Source organism: Talpa occidentalis, unplaced genomic scaffold (assembly GCF_014898055.3).
Source record: "Talpa occidentalis isolate TD23 unplaced genomic scaffold, MPIMG_talOcc4v2.1 talOcc4.8, whole genome shotgun sequence".
NCBI lineage: Eukaryota > Metazoa > Chordata > Mammalia > Eulipotyphla > Talpidae > Talpa > Talpa occidentalis.
This window is the reverse complement of record NW_023605194.1, coordinates 4,062,360-4,078,890: the sequence shown is the minus strand read 5'-3', so window position 1 is coordinate 4,078,890 and position 16,531 is coordinate 4,062,360. Positions and strand designations below refer to the sequence as shown.

General features: G+C 63.8%; 2 protein-coding genes across 3 annotated transcripts in view; one reads left to right on the top strand and one right to left on the bottom strand.

Annotated features, from left to right (window-relative positions):
* The window catches only part of LHPP (phospholysine phosphohistidine inorganic pyrophosphate phosphatase), an 83,319-nt gene extending 80,075 nt beyond the window's left edge, over window positions 1-3,244 (top strand). Inside the window, exon 7 of the mRNA XM_037497465.2 lies at window positions 2,480-3,244. Coding sequence (XP_037353362.1) covers window positions 2,480-2,576 — 97 coding nt within the window. The 3' untranslated portion in view covers window positions 2,577-3,244. The remainder of the gene's footprint in view (window positions 1-2,479) is intronic.
* A 1,190-nt stretch (window positions 3,245-4,434) lies between these two features.
* The window catches only part of FAM53B (family with sequence similarity 53 member B), a 98,844-nt gene continuing 86,747 nt past the window's right edge, over window positions 4,435-16,531 (bottom strand). For both annotated transcript variants that reach the window (XM_054690501.1, XM_037496962.2), the window contains exon 5: window positions 4,435-8,148. In XM_054690501.1, coding sequence (XP_054546476.1) covers window positions 7,786-8,148 — 363 coding nt within the window. In that variant the 3' untranslated portion in view covers window positions 4,435-7,785. The remainder of the gene's footprint in view (window positions 8,149-16,531) is intronic.

Sequence of the window (16,531 nt, the reverse complement as noted above, 5' to 3'; positions counted from 1 at the left end):
CCTGCCCCACAGGCCCCATAAATGCCTCCGACGCCTCGGCCTGGACTCCATCTCTCTGTGCGCATCTCGGGGGCCCCTGTCGGCCCGGCTCTCCCCCTCCGTCCCCCTCTACCTGCCCGGGGTGGGGGCGTGGGGGGTGGCAGAGGGCTCAGCTTCCTCCGCTTTTGTCCCCACTGCAAGGGCGCGTCTTCGCTGCGTTTCTGGGCTTGGTGTCTGTGCCGGGGTGTCTTGGAGAGCCCCGTGGTCACTGGCCAGCGCCTCTGGGGGTCCTCTCCGCCCTGTCCACGGGGCCGGGCATGGCGGCGCCGCAGCGGCAGGCCCGGGAACGTCCCTCCACCTCCCGCTCCTTGCGAGCTGCAGCCCACGGCAGCGCCACGTCATTAAGACATAAAAGTCCGCCATTTCCTCCGCGTGTGGCAAGCACGCTGGCTGCTCGCGCGCTCCGTGCTTGTCATGGAGCCGTGAGTGTCACTGTGTGTCATGAAACCTAATTAGCCGCGTCCGCGCTCGCTCGGTGCCGAGTGCCGGGCCGGGCAGGCTGGAATCTCGTGACCGGGCATCTTTCGTGCGGCTCTTGCGCCCTCAGGGGCGGCCCATGGGACTGGACGGTGCCCCTGGCCTGAGGCGCTGGGGTGCGGGGGAGCCCCGGGCCGGCTGCCCGACGGGCGAAAGCCGGATGGGGTGTTTGCCAGAGTCCTGCTCCTTCGGGCAGCCTCACTGGCCGGCAGGTGCACTGAGCCGGCCTGCTGTCCTGCTCGCCCCGGCCACCCCCTCTGAAGTGGGGGCCGCTCCAACAGCCTCCCACGTGGCCGTGCACCCATAGGCGCGGTTCACGCCGCCCCGCTTCCTCGTGCCTGTGGACGCTGTTTTTGGTGACGCGAAGGGGGTGGCCGCCTGCTGGCGCCCTTCCCCGGCGGGGCGCGCTCCCCCGGCGCCCGTCACGCTGCACGACGGCTGGACGCGGACTTCCCGGCAGACGCTGGTGTCCACTTCCCAGGCCGCGCGCAGTACAGGCGTGGCTCCTGCAGGCACATCCCCCGCGTGCCACCCGGGGCCTGCGCAGAGCGAGCGCCCCTTCCCTGACCTGCGTCACGCAGGTCAGTCCCGCCTGAGCTAGTGGCGGGCAGGGCATGGCCTGTGCACTGGCCCCTCTCCTGTCCCCTGTCTCGTCCCCTCGGTCCGCGCTCCTGTGCCTTCGGGGGCACCTGTGTGTGACAGCAGGACCGTCACCTTAGAAATCCGGAGGCACCGCGTGTCCCCGGCCCCGGCATGTCTGAACCACTTCCCCCCCAGAAGATGGGGTACCCGCCTTGGCCCCAAGGATGCACGGGGACAGCAGAAGGGGGCAGGCGGCCTCAGCCTGTCCACGAGGGTGGGTGAGCAAGTGGGGGTCATCCAGCAGGGGCGGGGGCCTGGGCAGAGCCAAAGGTGCACCTTCCCTGGTGATAAGGGGCATCCATGCTGGCCCCCCCTGGCTGCCCTGCAGCCCCCACCAGGATCCTGGGCTATAGCAGCCCCCAGGAGGGGCCTCCAAGTCACCAGGCTAAAATCTCAACAGAAAAGGTGCCCTCACCCACAGCAGCATTTTAGGGTGAAGTGCTTCTCGGAAACCAGACCTTCAGAAGGACTTGGCTTTAGGATGTTGTCAGAACTGACTGCAACCACTTCCTTCCAGGCCAGGGTGGGAGCTTCCGAGGTGGCGGCCTGCCTGCCGGGAGCTGCACTCCTCACGCCTCCTCACGGAGCTTGATTAGACTGTGGGGTGCCCAGAGCAGTGGCCCCCCAGGAGTGAGGATCAGATACCTGAGCAGCCAGCCCCAGCAGGCGAGGTTCCAAGTGGCAGCCCCCTCCCCAGCCTCCAGCAGAGGGACCTTCTGGTCACCGGGACCTGACTCTCCAGTTCACAGACCCCAACTGCCCCTGTACCCCAGGACAAGGCCCTAGCTCCCCCCAGGGCTGTCAAGATGCTCAGAATGTCCCAGAAGCCCACCCAAACCCCTTCTATGGCTGGGGCTCCGCCCCTCCCCCACAAAGCCCCCACAGGCCCCCTCGGTGCGGCACGGATTTGTCAATCCTCATCCCCTTGTCCTCAGCGTCTGGCCAGGTCTCAGCAGGTGTCTGAGGCCATGGGAGGGTCTGTCCCACCCAGCCAGAGAGCAGCTCAGCGAGGACCCCTCTGAGGGCCTCAGGGGTGGTCACCCCGGTGCTGGCGGTGCATAGGGCCTCCTTGTGGGGTGCTGCTGGTGTTGCTGCAGCAGGGACGGAGTGCAGTGGTGACGGAGCAGGGGCCATGTCACCTGGGGCCCCAGGAGAATCAGGATGGAGGCGCGGGCGTTGGGGGGGCAGCTGCAGGCCAGGCGCAGACAGGCTGGAGGTATCCTGAGGACAAACCTGTACTGGAGGCTGGAAGGGGCAGCCTCCATCCAACGTGTCAGTCTGGGGGTGTCCCTGAGCCACTAACCCCGTGCCTGCTCTCCAGGCCCAGTGACGAGCACCATCCGGAAGTGAAGGCCGATGGGTACGTGGACAACCTCGCAGAGGCCGTGGATCTGCTGCTGCAGCATGTGGACAAATGATGGTGCACTGGGGAGCCCCCACCCCCGCCCCCCAGTTCCTTCCCTCGGCCCCTGCCCCAGTCAAGCGGGCAAGGCCAGCCAGCAGCCGTCCCCGTCTCCCTCTCTGACCCCACCTCTACCGTCACGTCCCCTCCTGAGCAGCCCGTGCCCTCTCTGCACGGCAGCGCGCCCAGCGCAGTCAGAAGAGGGGGACAGACCCCTGCTCCTCCAAAGGAGAGGGGCTAGAGGAGCTCTGGGTATGGACCCCAGCCCTTGCCTGCTGCCTCTTTGTCAACATTCTTTACATTTAGTGAGGAACTGGGAGCAGGTACCCCCTATACAGATCAGCCGCCTAGGCTGAGCCACCTCCCTGGTACTGCCCAGCATCCCTGGCCCTCACCTGGTGTCAGAGTTGCCAATTAGCACCCCCAGCCACGCCAGCCCACCATCCACTTGGCACCCCCACCCCAGCCACAGCAGGCCACTGCCTTCCTACCCCCTCAGTCACCTTCGGAGTCAAGAGCTGGGGCAGGGCCTCCCCTGTGGTGCAGTGGTTGAGTGCTGGGCTGCGAAGCTGCCTGCAGCCTCTGCAGCGCCGGTTCGATCCCCGGCTGCTCCCCGGCCACCGGGCGAGGGTCCCACATGGCGCGCAGACCTCTCCTGCCGCCCGCTGCTCCCCTCAGCAGTGTGCTTCGGTCCTTCTGCCTGCTCTGCTCCCCGCTCTGGCTCTGGTGAATTCTCTCACCCTCCCGCGCTTCTGACTGTACCCAGTGCTTGTATAAATAAATAAATAAATCTTAAAAAAAAAAAAAAAAAAAAAAAAAAGAGCTGGGGCAGCCCACTGTCCTGCAGAGCAAGACTGGCTGTGACATCAGTCCCAGAGGGACCCTCCTGCGGAGCCCCAGCTCTGTGGCTGTCCTGTCCGCGCGTGCAGTGGGACGAGCGGTTCAGTAAACTCCGTGCTGACTGGCAGTGGCTCAGACATTCACTTGGGGGGGCCACGGGTGGGGGTGAGGGGGCAGAGCTGGCCTTGAACCCTGGAGAGCCCAGAACCCGAGCACCGAGACACCTCGCCTGCCCCAAGCCCGTCCTTTAACAGATGGGGAGTCAGAGGTGCCCGGACAAGGCCTCAGCCTCCCTCCTGCGCAGCCCGGGGCGGGGTGGGGCTCCAGGCTCCAGGATCGGATCGTGGCCCAAGTTTCCGGTTTGAGGGTCAGTCCGCAGCACAGGAGCTTAGTCTCTGCCCCTGTCAATCCGAAGCTGCGAGAAAGTCTTGGGAGGCGGCTCAGGAAGGCGCCCTGGTCTCGTCTCAGAGGGTTTCCACTCAGCGGGGGCGGGGCTGCAGCATCCCAGTGTCGGGGTTTCCCAGGGCAGCCCCTTTCTCTCCTCACTGCTGCTGTCCAAGAGGGGGAGCAAGGAAGGGGGCGGACAGACAGCTCGGGAGCTCGGCAAAGTGGGTGGTTGTCTTTCTCCCCATTTCACAGATAAGGCAACCGAGATGCAGAGTAGCCAGGCCCAGGCCGGTGACTGCTCAGGGCAGCCCCAAGCGCAGTCAAGGTGTGATGCCGCCTCCTGAGCCCCTTCCAGCCCTTTCCACCTGTCTGCGGAGGGGGCTGGGGCTGGCCCCCAGGCTGCCCTTCTTCAGGGGGGCTGCCCCAGCCCTTGACTCCAAAGGTGACCGCGGGGATCGGGGAGGCAGCGGGCGGGCGTGGCAGTGACCTCCGGGGTTGCGGTCCCCACTCCACCTCAGGACCCCTGGTTGGAATGAGGAGCTGGGCCCCTGCACCAACAAACACGCACCCCACCCCTGAGCAAGGGCTCCCCATGCAGGCTCCCCACACGCGGCCTCCTGCACGCGAGCCTCCGGATCTCACAGAAACCACGCAGGCGGTGTTGAACCAGGAAGCTTTATTTACACAGTAAAAGTAACAAGCAAATTCCTGAGAGACCAGAGCGGCTCTAGTGCAAGACAGTCCCGGCCACGCGGCGGCTCCGCCCTGGGCAGGGCCTGGCCCACGGGCGGCCTGGACTCCGCAGCACTGGCCGTGTGCGTGCGGGCAGGCCCGCTGCGGCTCCAGAAGCCCCCCGCCGCCAGGCGCCGTCCCGAGCCCAGGACTGCTGCCCGCACACTGAAAACACACTTCCTTTGCCAAAGAGACTATGCTAGAAGGTCAGACTAGCTACCTAGGCTACAAGATCTCCACTGTGTCTGGGACTTTCAAAAAATCATGTTCTTGTCTCTTTAAGGAGACATGGTTTCTCTGGCGCCCATGGGAGGGTTTGGCCAACTGTGTGGACGTGGCAAGACGTGGCCTGTGTGGGGAGCAGCGCGCTGGGGCCCTGGCCCTGCTCTTGCCCCTGCTCCCGCCCGGAGCTGGCGTCACTCAGGTGACAGCCAAGGTCAGAGTGCACAACTTTAACCACCCTGCGGTGGCACGGAGGGCAGCCGCATCACCAAGCTGAGCCCGTAGCGGAGCATCTGTGTGTTTCTGGAAGCTTCTCAGATAGGCAGTGGTGCCCTGGATGTCCTTGGGCAGCAGAGCACAGGACACCACCCGCCACCCCTGTCCTGGAGACCCCTTTGGAAATTCGGGGTTGTTTTAACATGGACTTTTCCTTTAATTAAATTTTCTTTCTGTGTAAAAATTCACAAAACTTTCCTGCTACAAAAATTGTGTTGAAAAGTAAGGCTTTCTGAGAATGGAAATCTGTGTGATCAGAAGCAGCTCCCCTGTGGGCCTCGGTGGCACTGCCCGCGGGCCCTGGGCCAGGCCCGGCCCCGGCTCCAGTAAGGCAAGAGGGTGTGCGGGAATGTAAACGGTGAGGCCGGCCCGACCCAGCCGGCCGCGCGGGCGGACAACAGCCCCAGCCCAGGGGCCGGAGACGACGCTCCCTTCGCAGCGAGCGGGCGGCCGGGCCAGCCTCCTCCCCACGGGGCCTCCTGCCCAGGGCCCCTGCGCAGCAGCACAGCCCGCCCGCCCTCCTGGTGCTGAGCTTCCTCTCTCCCCGAGGGGGGCGCTGACGGGCATTGTCTGCGAGCGGCAGGGCCTCGACAAAAGTGAGGCTGCCGTCGGGGTCCCCACTACTGGTCAGGCGAGTCCAGCAGCCTGCCCACCTCCGCCTGGGGACAGCCACTTGGGTCAGAGGAGCCCAAGACCAGAAGTCCCGGTGCCAGAGGGTGGAGCGTGGGGCCTGTCTTTGGGCAGGAGGTGCTTTCTAGTCTCGCCAGCCACACAAGCACGAAACTACCGGAGGGCCGTTCGCTCTGAGCAGAAGGGACACGGGCCGTGGCCCCGCAGTCGGGGCCTGCAGTGAGGGAGCAGCCAGGCGGGCCTGAGCAGGTTAGAGGGCATGTCTGGCCCACCAGTTCGGCCCACAATGCCCTGGCGCTGGGGCTTTGGGCGGTGGGTAGGAGGGGACCCACTCGGCAGAGGCTTGTCCTTCCCACCACCAGGTCTGGGGGGCAGGGCCATGTGACACCACCCAAGGCCCCATGTCCCCTCCCGGCCCTGAACCAGGGCGTGGGGGCTGCTCCCCGTCCTGGCCCGACCCTCCCCGTGGCGTGGACTTGCGGTGAGGCGCTGCTCCCCTTCCACAGGAAGGACTGTTTAGAGGTGCCCCTCAGAGTGGGCCGGGTGCCAGGACCTCCCCGCCCCCGCCCCGGCCTGCGGGGACTCGCGTATGCCCTCGAATCCACACTCCTGGCAACACCTGAGGGGCCCTGCCTCCACAGGCTTTAAGATGTGCCTCCGCCCAGCCGGTGGGGTCAGGAGGGCTGCCCCCTCGGCCCAGGGCCCCGGTGCTCGAGTGGGAGTCACGGAGGTGCAGCCCAGCCCGACCTTCACCACCACCTCGGGGCCCCACCGGCCTCTGGTGGCTGATGTCCACGCAGCACCACGCGTCAGGCCTGAGCCCTAGGCCGTGATGGAGTCAGAGGTGGAAGCAGCTTCCCAAGTGGGGTCTTTAGGAGCAAGAAGGTGAGGCCCTCACTCACTCCTGCAGGGGAGCAGCGCTCGCTGGCAGCAGAGGGTGGGCCAAAGCAGAGGGCCCTGGCGGCGCCGTGGCGCAAGCCCAAGCCAGGAGGACGCGGGTCTTGCGGGAGACCGAGCCCCTTACCCATTAGTGACTCGACGGCTCTCGCCTGGGGCGGACGCCACGTTTGCTAAGAGCCAGATGCCAAGGGACATGCCTGCAAGCTGGGCTGGAGGGGGTGGCAGCAGCTCGGGGCCTCGGGGGTCTGCGGGGTGCGAGGAGCCGTGGGTACGAGGGTGGGCAGGCTGGGCCTGTGGCAGGGGTCACCCCAGTAAGAATGTGCTTGGGGTATGGTGCGGGCCGGGGCCCCAAGGAGCCCTGAAATGTGTACCGGCTCAGCGCTCCTACCTCCCGAGGGTGGCCTGGAAAGTGACATCTCTCCACTCACCTGGCTACACTGCCCACCCGCCCCACCCACGTGGCCCCCGAGCGCAGAGCCCGGCCAGGCTCTCCCTCCAGGGGAGAGGCAGGTGGGGTTGGCTTTTCGGTCAACAGAACCACCAAGTATCCTGCCAGCAGGGACGGCCTCCCACGAGGGCAGGCTGCTCCTGGGGTACACAGTTCAGACGTGGAGGCCGCCAGCACTCCAGGACTGTCCCTCACACTTGGAATTAAGGTCAAATGGTTCTGATGTTACTACAGAAGAAGCGTCTCCCGAACCTTCCCAAGCCTAAAGCAGGGAGACCTGGGAGAGAAGGCACGGAATAAAACTGAGTGAAAGAAGTTGGGGGGCCACCTCCCCAAAACTGAACCTGAGCAGGCCGAGAAGGGCCTTGACACCACCAGCCAGGCCTGAGCCCAGCCCCCAGCAGGCCTGCCAGGTTGGAGACCCCACGGGGGTCTGCCTGCCGGGGACACCGTGAAATGGCCCAGCGGGGGTGCGGGGTGCTGGTGGCTGCGGCCGCGTGAGGGAGGGAGAACAAGACCCAACCAAGAAGCAGAGCTCTGGGCACCGGCCGGTCCGCAGCTGCTGGGCTGGTGAGGGGCTGAGGTGGCCACTGCGGTGTGGTCGGGTCAGCTGCACTGCTGGCACCCCGAAACTGGGCAGCCTCCAGGGAGGAGGGGGGCTCGCTCCCTGAGACTCACTGCCTTCCAGGAAGCTTCTGTCGGGCCCCAGGAGTGGGGGACCCCCCTTCGTGTGCCCACTGAGTGCCAGAGGAGGCTCGTGTCGTGCACCCCCACCCCTACCCGGGGCCCCTCAGTTGTTCTCTATCTGCTCTATGTCCAGGTCGCCGTCCAGGGAGCAGGGGCTGTTCCCGGCGGCCCCACGGTCTCTCCAGGCCAGGGCGGGCTCACCCCTCCTGCCGCAGCCCTCGTCCAGGGCGCTGCCTTCCGACTCCTCCCAGGACAGCTCCTCCTTGCAGGCGAGGTGGTCGTCGAAGGACGGGGGCAGCGGCTCGGGGACGGGGGTCCCGGCAGGGGTCCTGCCGCCAGCGCTGGAGGCGGAGAGCAGGGCGGTCCAGGACTTGGTGCTGCTGACGTGGAAGGCGGAGGGGCTGTGGGGGCCGCGGTCCTCTATCCCCGAGCTCAGGCAGCTGAGGCTGCTGAAGGCCTGACAGTTCTGTGGGGAGACACACACACAGGTCAGCAGCAGGTGGCTCCCCGCCACCCACAACCGAAGAACTGCACCCACAAACCCTGGTCAGGCACCTGGGGCTCTCCGGGGATTGGTCCCCCAGGCAGAGGAGCAGCACCCAGTCCTGCACCCCCCCTGCCTGGGCACAGGGGTGGGCGCGGGCAGCAGGCTCGCAAGGACGCAGCCCCGCCAGCGAACAGCGTTTGTGCGGGACCTCCCGCCGGCCGGCCGGGCACAGGTCGCTGACGCCGAGTGAGAGGGCAGCTCAGACCCTCCCGAAAACCTTCCCAAGGGCCATTTGGCAAAACCTGTCCGGTTCCTTATGAGGCAATTTCACTTCTAGGGTCTTCCTCTGAAGAAAATAATTTGGGGTGCCAGCCCCAATCCGGAAGCTTCAACGTCCCTCATGTCCCTCCATGTAAGTGGACACAAGCGACCGGGGCCTGGGGTGTGGCGCAGGCGTATGCCCAGCACTGGCAAGTGCAGGGAGCTCGCCAGGCAAGGAGGTGGGAGGCAGCTGATGCAGAAAGGGGCTGATGCTGCCCAACCCCCACAAGGAAGGGGACATGGAGTGGCCCCTGGGGCACACCCAACCACCAGGGAGCGGGTGACCCTCGGCCCCTTCAGACTCCTGCATGGACAGCTTGAAAGAGGAGAGGCCGGGTCCACCAGCACGCCCAGGTCGGGGAGAGTCCCTGCCGTCCCGAGGGCCCTGGAGGGTGTGGCCTCAGCATGCTCCTCGCAGCAGGGCCTCTGTGGGGCGGGTGAGAAAGAGCTGGGGGTCTGCTCAAGCAATGGGTGCAGCCTGGATAGAGCTGCTGGGAAAGAGCACTGGGACTGCACTGCGGACAGCAGGGCTGGCCTGACCAGAGCGGGCCTTGCCTGACTGGGGACCTCTGGGCCCCTCCTGGGGCTCAGCGATGCCCCAGTCTGCCCAGCACATTCGCTCCCTCCTCCACAGCATGAGGCGGCGGCTTATCGTGCCCAGCGGCCCCCATCCTCCATGTGCCCAGCAGGATCAGAGACGCCCAAGGCCGAGGCACCACCTGCCCTTTTCACTAGCCTGGAGCTCAGCCAGGACAGGAGAGGACTGGGTGCAGGGGGTGCAGGAAAGAGGGAAGATGGCCAGCCCGGTGGCGCTTGCCCGCCCACCCCTGCTGTTGCGGTCCTCTGGAAGTGGCACGTGAGAAAGCCTGTGGGCAGAAGCCTGAGGTGCAGGGTGGGTGGGTGATGCGGCCAGGCCGGGCACCCCGCGTGCAGAGCGCCGAGTGAGGTCAGCCTGCCTGGCTGGCGCACTAGACTCCCGGGGTACAGGTGGGATAGGGACACTCTCGTGTTGACTTTACGGCACCAGTCACTGGACAGGAGCTGGGACTCCGCGTGCTGGGCCAGACAGGCTGTCAGGATCTGGGCCCTGTAGGGTCGAGACTCCAGCCTCTGGGCCGTGGCCCACCTGCTGAGGGGGGCACCGGAGGCCGTGCGGCGGGCTGCCTGCAGCAACTGGGTCCTTTCTGCTTGCAGCAGGGCGAGAGCCGGAGGCTTGGCTGGTGAATGTTGTCACCAGCCAACCCCAGGATACCACTGAACCCCACCCCCAACTGTCCCCAGAGGCACCTGCTCCTTGGCTGCAAAGTCAGTGTCACCTTGAAAACTGTTGACTCAAAACAGCCGTTTCAGCCGCAGCGGAGGCAAGCCGGCTCGCTGGTGGGGGTGGGGGTGCAGCCTCACCCCAGGGCGGTGAGCATCCTGCCCAGACCCTGTCCTGGGCCCATCCACTGTGCAGCACCTGGGCACAGCCCGCACCCAGGCCCTGTGCCCCCTCAGCTCCCACAGAAGGTGCTGTAGGGGCCTGTTGGAGGCCCAGGCCTGAGCTGCACAGCAGTGAACAAGTTCAAAGGGCACCGCACACCCCATGCCAGCTAGAGATGGCTCCGGGACACGCAGTGGCCCTGCCCTGGTCTCTCAGGGCCTGCCCAGGGAATGGAGCTCTGCAGTTGGGGTACAGGTCAGCACCCCAATCCTGCAGTCTGGGGCAACTAGGAATGGGGTCCCTGGAAGTGTTGTCATTTGCAGCAGACCTGCCGGACCTCAGTCCGCCCACCCTGCCTCCACGGGCCAACAGCCTCCCTTCCAAATGGCCCTCCTGTGCAGTTATTGGCTCCCACACTCACAAGGGGGGAGGCCCCTATACGGGCCCTGGGATCCTAGCCTTCCAGGGCTCACCCCTGGAAACACCATTCTTGCAGATGCCTTCAAGTCACCCTGAGGGAGGCCCCGTGTGGTAATAGCATTCCAAGAGCAGGCCTGATCCCCCCTGCACCCAGGCCCCTGCACCCAGGCTGTGAAGAGTCTGAGGGGGCCCAGCCCTTGCCAGCTGAGGGCAGCTCTACCTCAAGCTGCAAGCTGCCCCCCATAAGTGCTCTGGTCCCCAGACAGCCTGGGGGAACACCACAGAGGGGTTCCAGGAAAGTCCATTGGCTGGGCTGCCCTATCTGAGCCTCAGCCACTAAGTCCTGGGAGGGGCCAGCAGGCTGCTGGGGTGCTGTGTGCAGGTGCTGTGTGCAGTGGTGTCCCCTTTCTCCCGACCCCCCTACTCTAAGACAGGCCGTGCCCAGCCCTGGAGGGTGACAGGAGCATGAGCAGGCCTCGTGTGCGGGGCCCGGAGGAGGAGAGGGACGGAGATGGCAGCATCTCGGGCACCGGCGAGCCCAGCTCCTCCACAGGAAGGGTCTGGGAGGGACAGTGTCGCTGGTCTGGCTGCTTCTTGGAACCGTGGCAAGGGTCACGGGAGAAAGCGGAGGCAAAGCGGGGCTCACTTCCTGCACTGACAGCGCCCCCCGTCCTCTGGGGACTGTGCTGCCGGGAAGCCCGGAGGTGAGCCTGGGGGGAGGCGCCTCCAGCTCCCGGGGGCTCTGGCAGGGGCTGCTGCCCTCACGGCCTCCGCTTTCTCCCAAGAGCACCCGGGGCCAAGGCCCTGCTTCTCATGATCCACGGACGACGGGCAGGAAGCACTCTGCCACCGGAGTGAGCCCGGTCCAGGGCTAAGGTCCGCCGCGTCTGCTGGGGCCACCTCTCCCTGGCCAGCCGGTGCCCACGTGAGACTCCTCTTGGCCCCAGGCTGTGCCCGGCTGGATCCACACCCCTCCTTCTCGCTCCTCGAGGACATGCCTGCCTTCCCCTTCTTGAGAGTACTTCCCTTTCAACACAATTTTACAGCTCTCTCAGTGTTGGGGTTTTTAGGGAGTTTCTTCAGCTCCCCCTAGAAAGAGGCCACGGGTCAGGATAGCAGAACAGGCCCTGCCCGGCCGGGTCTCCGGGAGCCTGGCAGCGGCTCTGCTGGGGAGTGCGGGCCCAGAGCTCTGGCTGGGAGGCACTTCCTCCAACAGACGTCCTCATAAGAACAGCTTTTTCCAAGTATCACGAAAACACCAAGCCAGAGAAGGGCTAGGGGCCTGGAATGTTCTAAGTCTCAGTTATGCTGGCTGCTGGCTTGGAGACAACACGGCGAGGCATGGGGCTTCCTGGGGTGCTTTTTGTAATTATCTCAGGAAAGAGCAAAAGGCACCCGCATGTTCTGGCCTATCTTCAGCCCATCTTTGGTGAATCTGATGTGCATGAAGGCCAGAGGCACTCTCAGGAAACCCTGCGGGGTCAGGCTGCTCCCCCAGCCTGCCCCAGGTCAGAGCAAGGCCCATATGCTGTCACGCAGGGCTGGAGATGGCCGCACGCACGGGTCAGGCTGGCAAAGGTAGGCTGGCAACTGGCCCAGGACGGTCTCAAGGCTAACTGTTTCTGCAAAATGCTCACTTCCAGACCCACGCCAGGCCGTCCTCTGTGCCTGCCCCACTTCCCTGCCCTCAGGAATACGGGAACTGCTAATCCCACAACCCAGACAGGCAAGCCAGGTTGCTGCACCTGAAAATAAGAAATAAAATTTCCTGGGGGAGCATCCGGGGCCCAGGGGCCTCCCAGGCTCTGCCCAGGTCACAGGTTTGAGACTCAAACAGCCCAGGGGGAGGAGGTAGTTGGGGTGAAGGCTGGCCCTGGGCAGCGTAGGGAAAATGGAGTTGAATCAGCTCCTTTTTGCCTTCCCACCTCCAGTCTCTACGGCCACCACCTGCGGCCTTGTTTTCCGCCCAGGCTTCATTGCCCACATGTGATATTATGTTGGTGCAAAAAGCCTCGGGAGTGTGAGCACGGGGCACATGCACTTGTGATCACAGACACCAGGGCCAAGAGGCCAGCGAGCACGGGACGCGCATGCCTATACGTATGGACGCCTGGACGCGAGATCATTACGAGGGGGAGATGGAGCGAGAAAGCCAGAGAGAGCGCAAGGGGGTGGGGGGGACTCGGGGCACATGGAGATGGGGGTGGGGGGGCTAAGTGGCTGCCTGCGGGCCTGCCTCTGAGCCCAGGCCCCTGACTCACCATTAAGGGCACGTTAGAGATACCAAAGGCTCTAAAATTCTCTTCGCCTGCCTGAGCCCACAATGAACCTGCCGGGGTGGTTGCACGACAGCAGTTAGGGGGAACATCACCTCCTCGGCTCACCTCTGGGAGCCCCTGACATCTGCTGGGTGCCTGCCGCGTGCCTGACGGCAGCCCTCCCCTCCCAGGCCGGTCTACTCGGGCGCAGACCCCAAGGGACCGTCAGCTCAGGCCGCCGGGGCCCTGTGCTCACGGGGCAGGATGGTCTTCACTTTGTGCCTAGGCACCTTGGCACCTAGGCGCTCTGCCCCTTCCCGCCTAGGCCGTTCCTGTGCGATCCACGCAGCATAGTTCTGCCTCTGCTACCCAGGGGCCAGGGGCCCAGTGGTGGGTGGGGAAATCCTTCCTAGGGCGGCCACCCCCAAGCACAGGGGCCCAGCAAGCCACCCCCAAGCATCAGGGCAGGCCTCCCGCACCAGCCACCCAGTGGCCAGCCCTCTGTCAAGGCCCACCTCTGTTGGGTCTGCTGTGTGTACCCTGCACCCACTCTCGGGGGCCACACAAATGCTCTGGCCCACACAGCCCTCCAGCCCCATGGACGCCCTCCTCTGCCCACCCTAGGCCACCCCGGCAGCAGGCCACACCCACCTCTCCCCAGTTACCTGCAGGCTCCTTCTCACTCACTAGCACTCAGCCGTTGCCAACCCCTCTGGAAACCAGCCTGAGCCCACAGGTACCCCCATGGCCCCATACCCCTAACTGTCAGGGGTGGCTCCCAGTAGGTGGACAGTGAGCCTGGGACACAGGAAGGAAGGACCAGGTGGGTCAGCTGGCTCGGCTGGTGTGTGCGGCAGCCCCAAAGCCCCGAGGCCAACACCTCAGGGTGCAGCGGGCAAGAACAGGCCTTGCCGGCCCGGAGTCTGCATGTCCTCTGAACGGCAGCCAACACAGGGCCTGAAGCCCCAGCTCCCTGCGCCGGGCAGTGTGCACCAGGCCCCGGGTGGCAGATGGCCTGCCCGGACACAGGGCGCGGAAGCGACGCCAGAGGCCTCCCAGCACGCTCGCAGTGGGAAAACAAACATTTTGTTTCTGTGGTGTGCGTTCCGGCCAGCTCAGACTCGGGATGGGACTTGCAAAACCACCTCACTCAGCTTGGCGTGAAGAGAATTCTTGGCCTAACAAAAGTTGGGGGACCTTTCCAAAGCACACAGGGCTCAGGCAGGGGGCCAGGGCTGACGTGTGCTGGGTGGGGGGCCCGGGAGGCGGGTCACAGGCCTCAGAGTGGGGCCACACGGGCCACCTTGGATCCGCGTCTCTGCTTTAGACACGGGCTCCAGAGAAAGGGACTCCGAAAAACGAGCAAACTGCTAACCGGGTCAACGGCCTCATTTTGCAGCTGGGCCTGCTCCGGCCAGCCTTTGTCACTGGCCGTGCTCAGGAGCTTGGGCTCCTCAGGCGGGCCAGGGGGCAGCTAGCGAAAGGCTGGACAGGCCTGTGCTGGGCCTTCATTTCCTGTGTGCTCTCTGGGGGGACCTGGCAATTCACCCAACTTCCGAGCCTGTTTCTCATTCATCCTTGTAGGGTAAATGACTGCGCAGGCTTTTGTGCCATTGGCCTCTGTGGCCATAACCTGCAGCCCTGAATGCAGGAGGTGCTTGGGGGCATGGGCTGGGGCACGCGTGCCTGATGGTGGACACCTGGAGCGTGGCGTGGGCGTGCGTGAGTGGGCGCACCTGAGGCTGGAGGCAGAGGACGTGGCGGCAGAGAGGCTGCCAGAGAAAGCTCAGAGTAAAGATTAGCCGGGAGCCACCCGGCCTCCTGGCCCCCCAGCCCCCCTGCCTGCCCTGCACCTGGCTGCCTCACTACAAGTGGCATGGAAAGATCATCAAAGCCTGAAAAAGCCACTGAGGGCTCCAGGATGCTCATCACCATCTGCCCAAGTCCATCGAGAACCTGCCCTTGCCTTGCTGGCACTACAACCCCCGTCACAACTGCTTGGAGGATGAAAGCACTGAGCCCACCCAGGGAGGGTGCCCACCCGCCTCCGCCCGGGCCCGTGCTCAGGCTCAGGGTGGCCCATGGCTCCCTGGGGACACAGCCTCGCACAGCGAAGGAGGGATGGGTTTTGGGTACCAGGGCTGTACAGTTCACAGTCAAGCCCTTTTTATCCAAAACTGCTTACAGGACGCACAAGTTGTGCCAACAACACAAAAAGGAAAATCTCTAGGAATAAAAACATACAAACTGGCAACCCTAACGGGAAAACCTGCAAGAACGCAGGAGCCTGAGCAAACAGACTCCCTGCTGAGGACCAGGGACTTGGCCTCGGAAAGATATAAAGTCTCCCCAAATAAACTCACCAGCCTCACACTAAAATAGCAGCGCAGCACCCCGTCCCCACCAAAGACAAGCTGGTTTTAGAGTTTTTAGTAGAAACAAACAGGTGAGGCTCGTGAGAAGGTCGTAAAGAACACGAGGAGGCAGCAGGCTAGGGGGCCCCCAATACACCCAGTTCTGCACAGGACAGAGGGGGTGTAGGGTAAAGTAAAAAAGTATCAGGCTTTTCTGCCCTCCCGCCATCAGGATAGATGAGGGATCCCTGCGGTCCCGAATGCATGCCTGATGGCGGCACCTGGAGCGGGGCGTGGGCCTGTGTAGATGGGCTTCACCTGGGCTGAGACTGCGCTTAAAGGGCGGCGTCACGGGGACGCCAGTAGAGAGCACAACCACGAGAGGAGCAGAGAACGAGGCCACGAGAGAAGGCCTGAGAGCCCAGACAGAGTGAAGACTTGCTGGGGGCTGGGAGACCTGCCAGCCTCCCGGCTCCCCAGCACCCCTGCCTGCCGTGTGCCTGGTAAACCCCAATAAAAGCCTGCAAAAGCCACCGAGGGCTCCAGGACTCCTCCTCCTCCATCCCGTCTGCTCGGGTCATAGAGAACCTGCCCTGTGCCCACTCCTGCCACGACAGGGGGCTTCCCGCAGAAAGGAAAAGCTACAATCTTCAACAGCAGCTGTGGGGGCGACGGGGTAGGCAGCCGTATTAAAAAGACGTAGTGAACCTTTGCACTGATCAAAGACCACAGCGTAAAGCCAGGAGTGTTAGGAGGAAGCACAGAAGAATCCCTCCGTCATCTTCCCAAAACTCAGAATCTAGAGCTATCGAAGCAATAATGAGTCAATTTGATTAAAACATAGACATGTCAGAAAATGCCAGCGTGCCAGAGGGGAGAAAACTGTGCTGTCCTTCTGGCAAACGGGCTGGCAGTTTGTCAAAATGTTCCACTTGGAGTTACCTTTTGTCCTGGCAGTTCCTCTCCAGGAGAAATTAAAACGTCTACACAAAAAGCTAGCCGCGAATGTGCATAATGTCCAGGAAGTAGAAACGACCCAGTGTCCACCGTCTCGTGAAGGACCCGTGAAGCGCGCTCTAGCCGCACGGGGGAATGCCACTTGGTCATGAACAGGACAGCAGTGCTGACACCCGCTACCACACCACGAGTCCTGGAAGCCTTGAGCTGAGCGAAAGCAGCGGAGAGACGCATACTCTCTGATCCCGTTTACGTGAAATGCCCAGAATCCAGAGAAACGAGATCTGTGGTTGCCTAAGGCTGGTGGTGGCTACGGGTGATGGGCCCTGGGGGCAGGGGAGCTGATGGAAATGTTCTGAGTGGACTGTGGTGATGGTTGCACAACTCTGTGAATAGACTGGAAACCACTACAACTGTCCCAACACAGATGTGAATTCTATCTCAATCGAGCCTTTAAAAAGAATGTCCAAAGCAAATATTTACAACTCCCAGCCCAGGCAAACACTCATCTCCCTAATATGCAATTGAGGAGAGAAAAAAGAACTCAACTCTTAAGAAAATGAAACTGCAGGCTCTGCCTGACCGTGTCCACTGAGGAGGGCGGGGCCGCCCCACTCGTCACCTGGGCA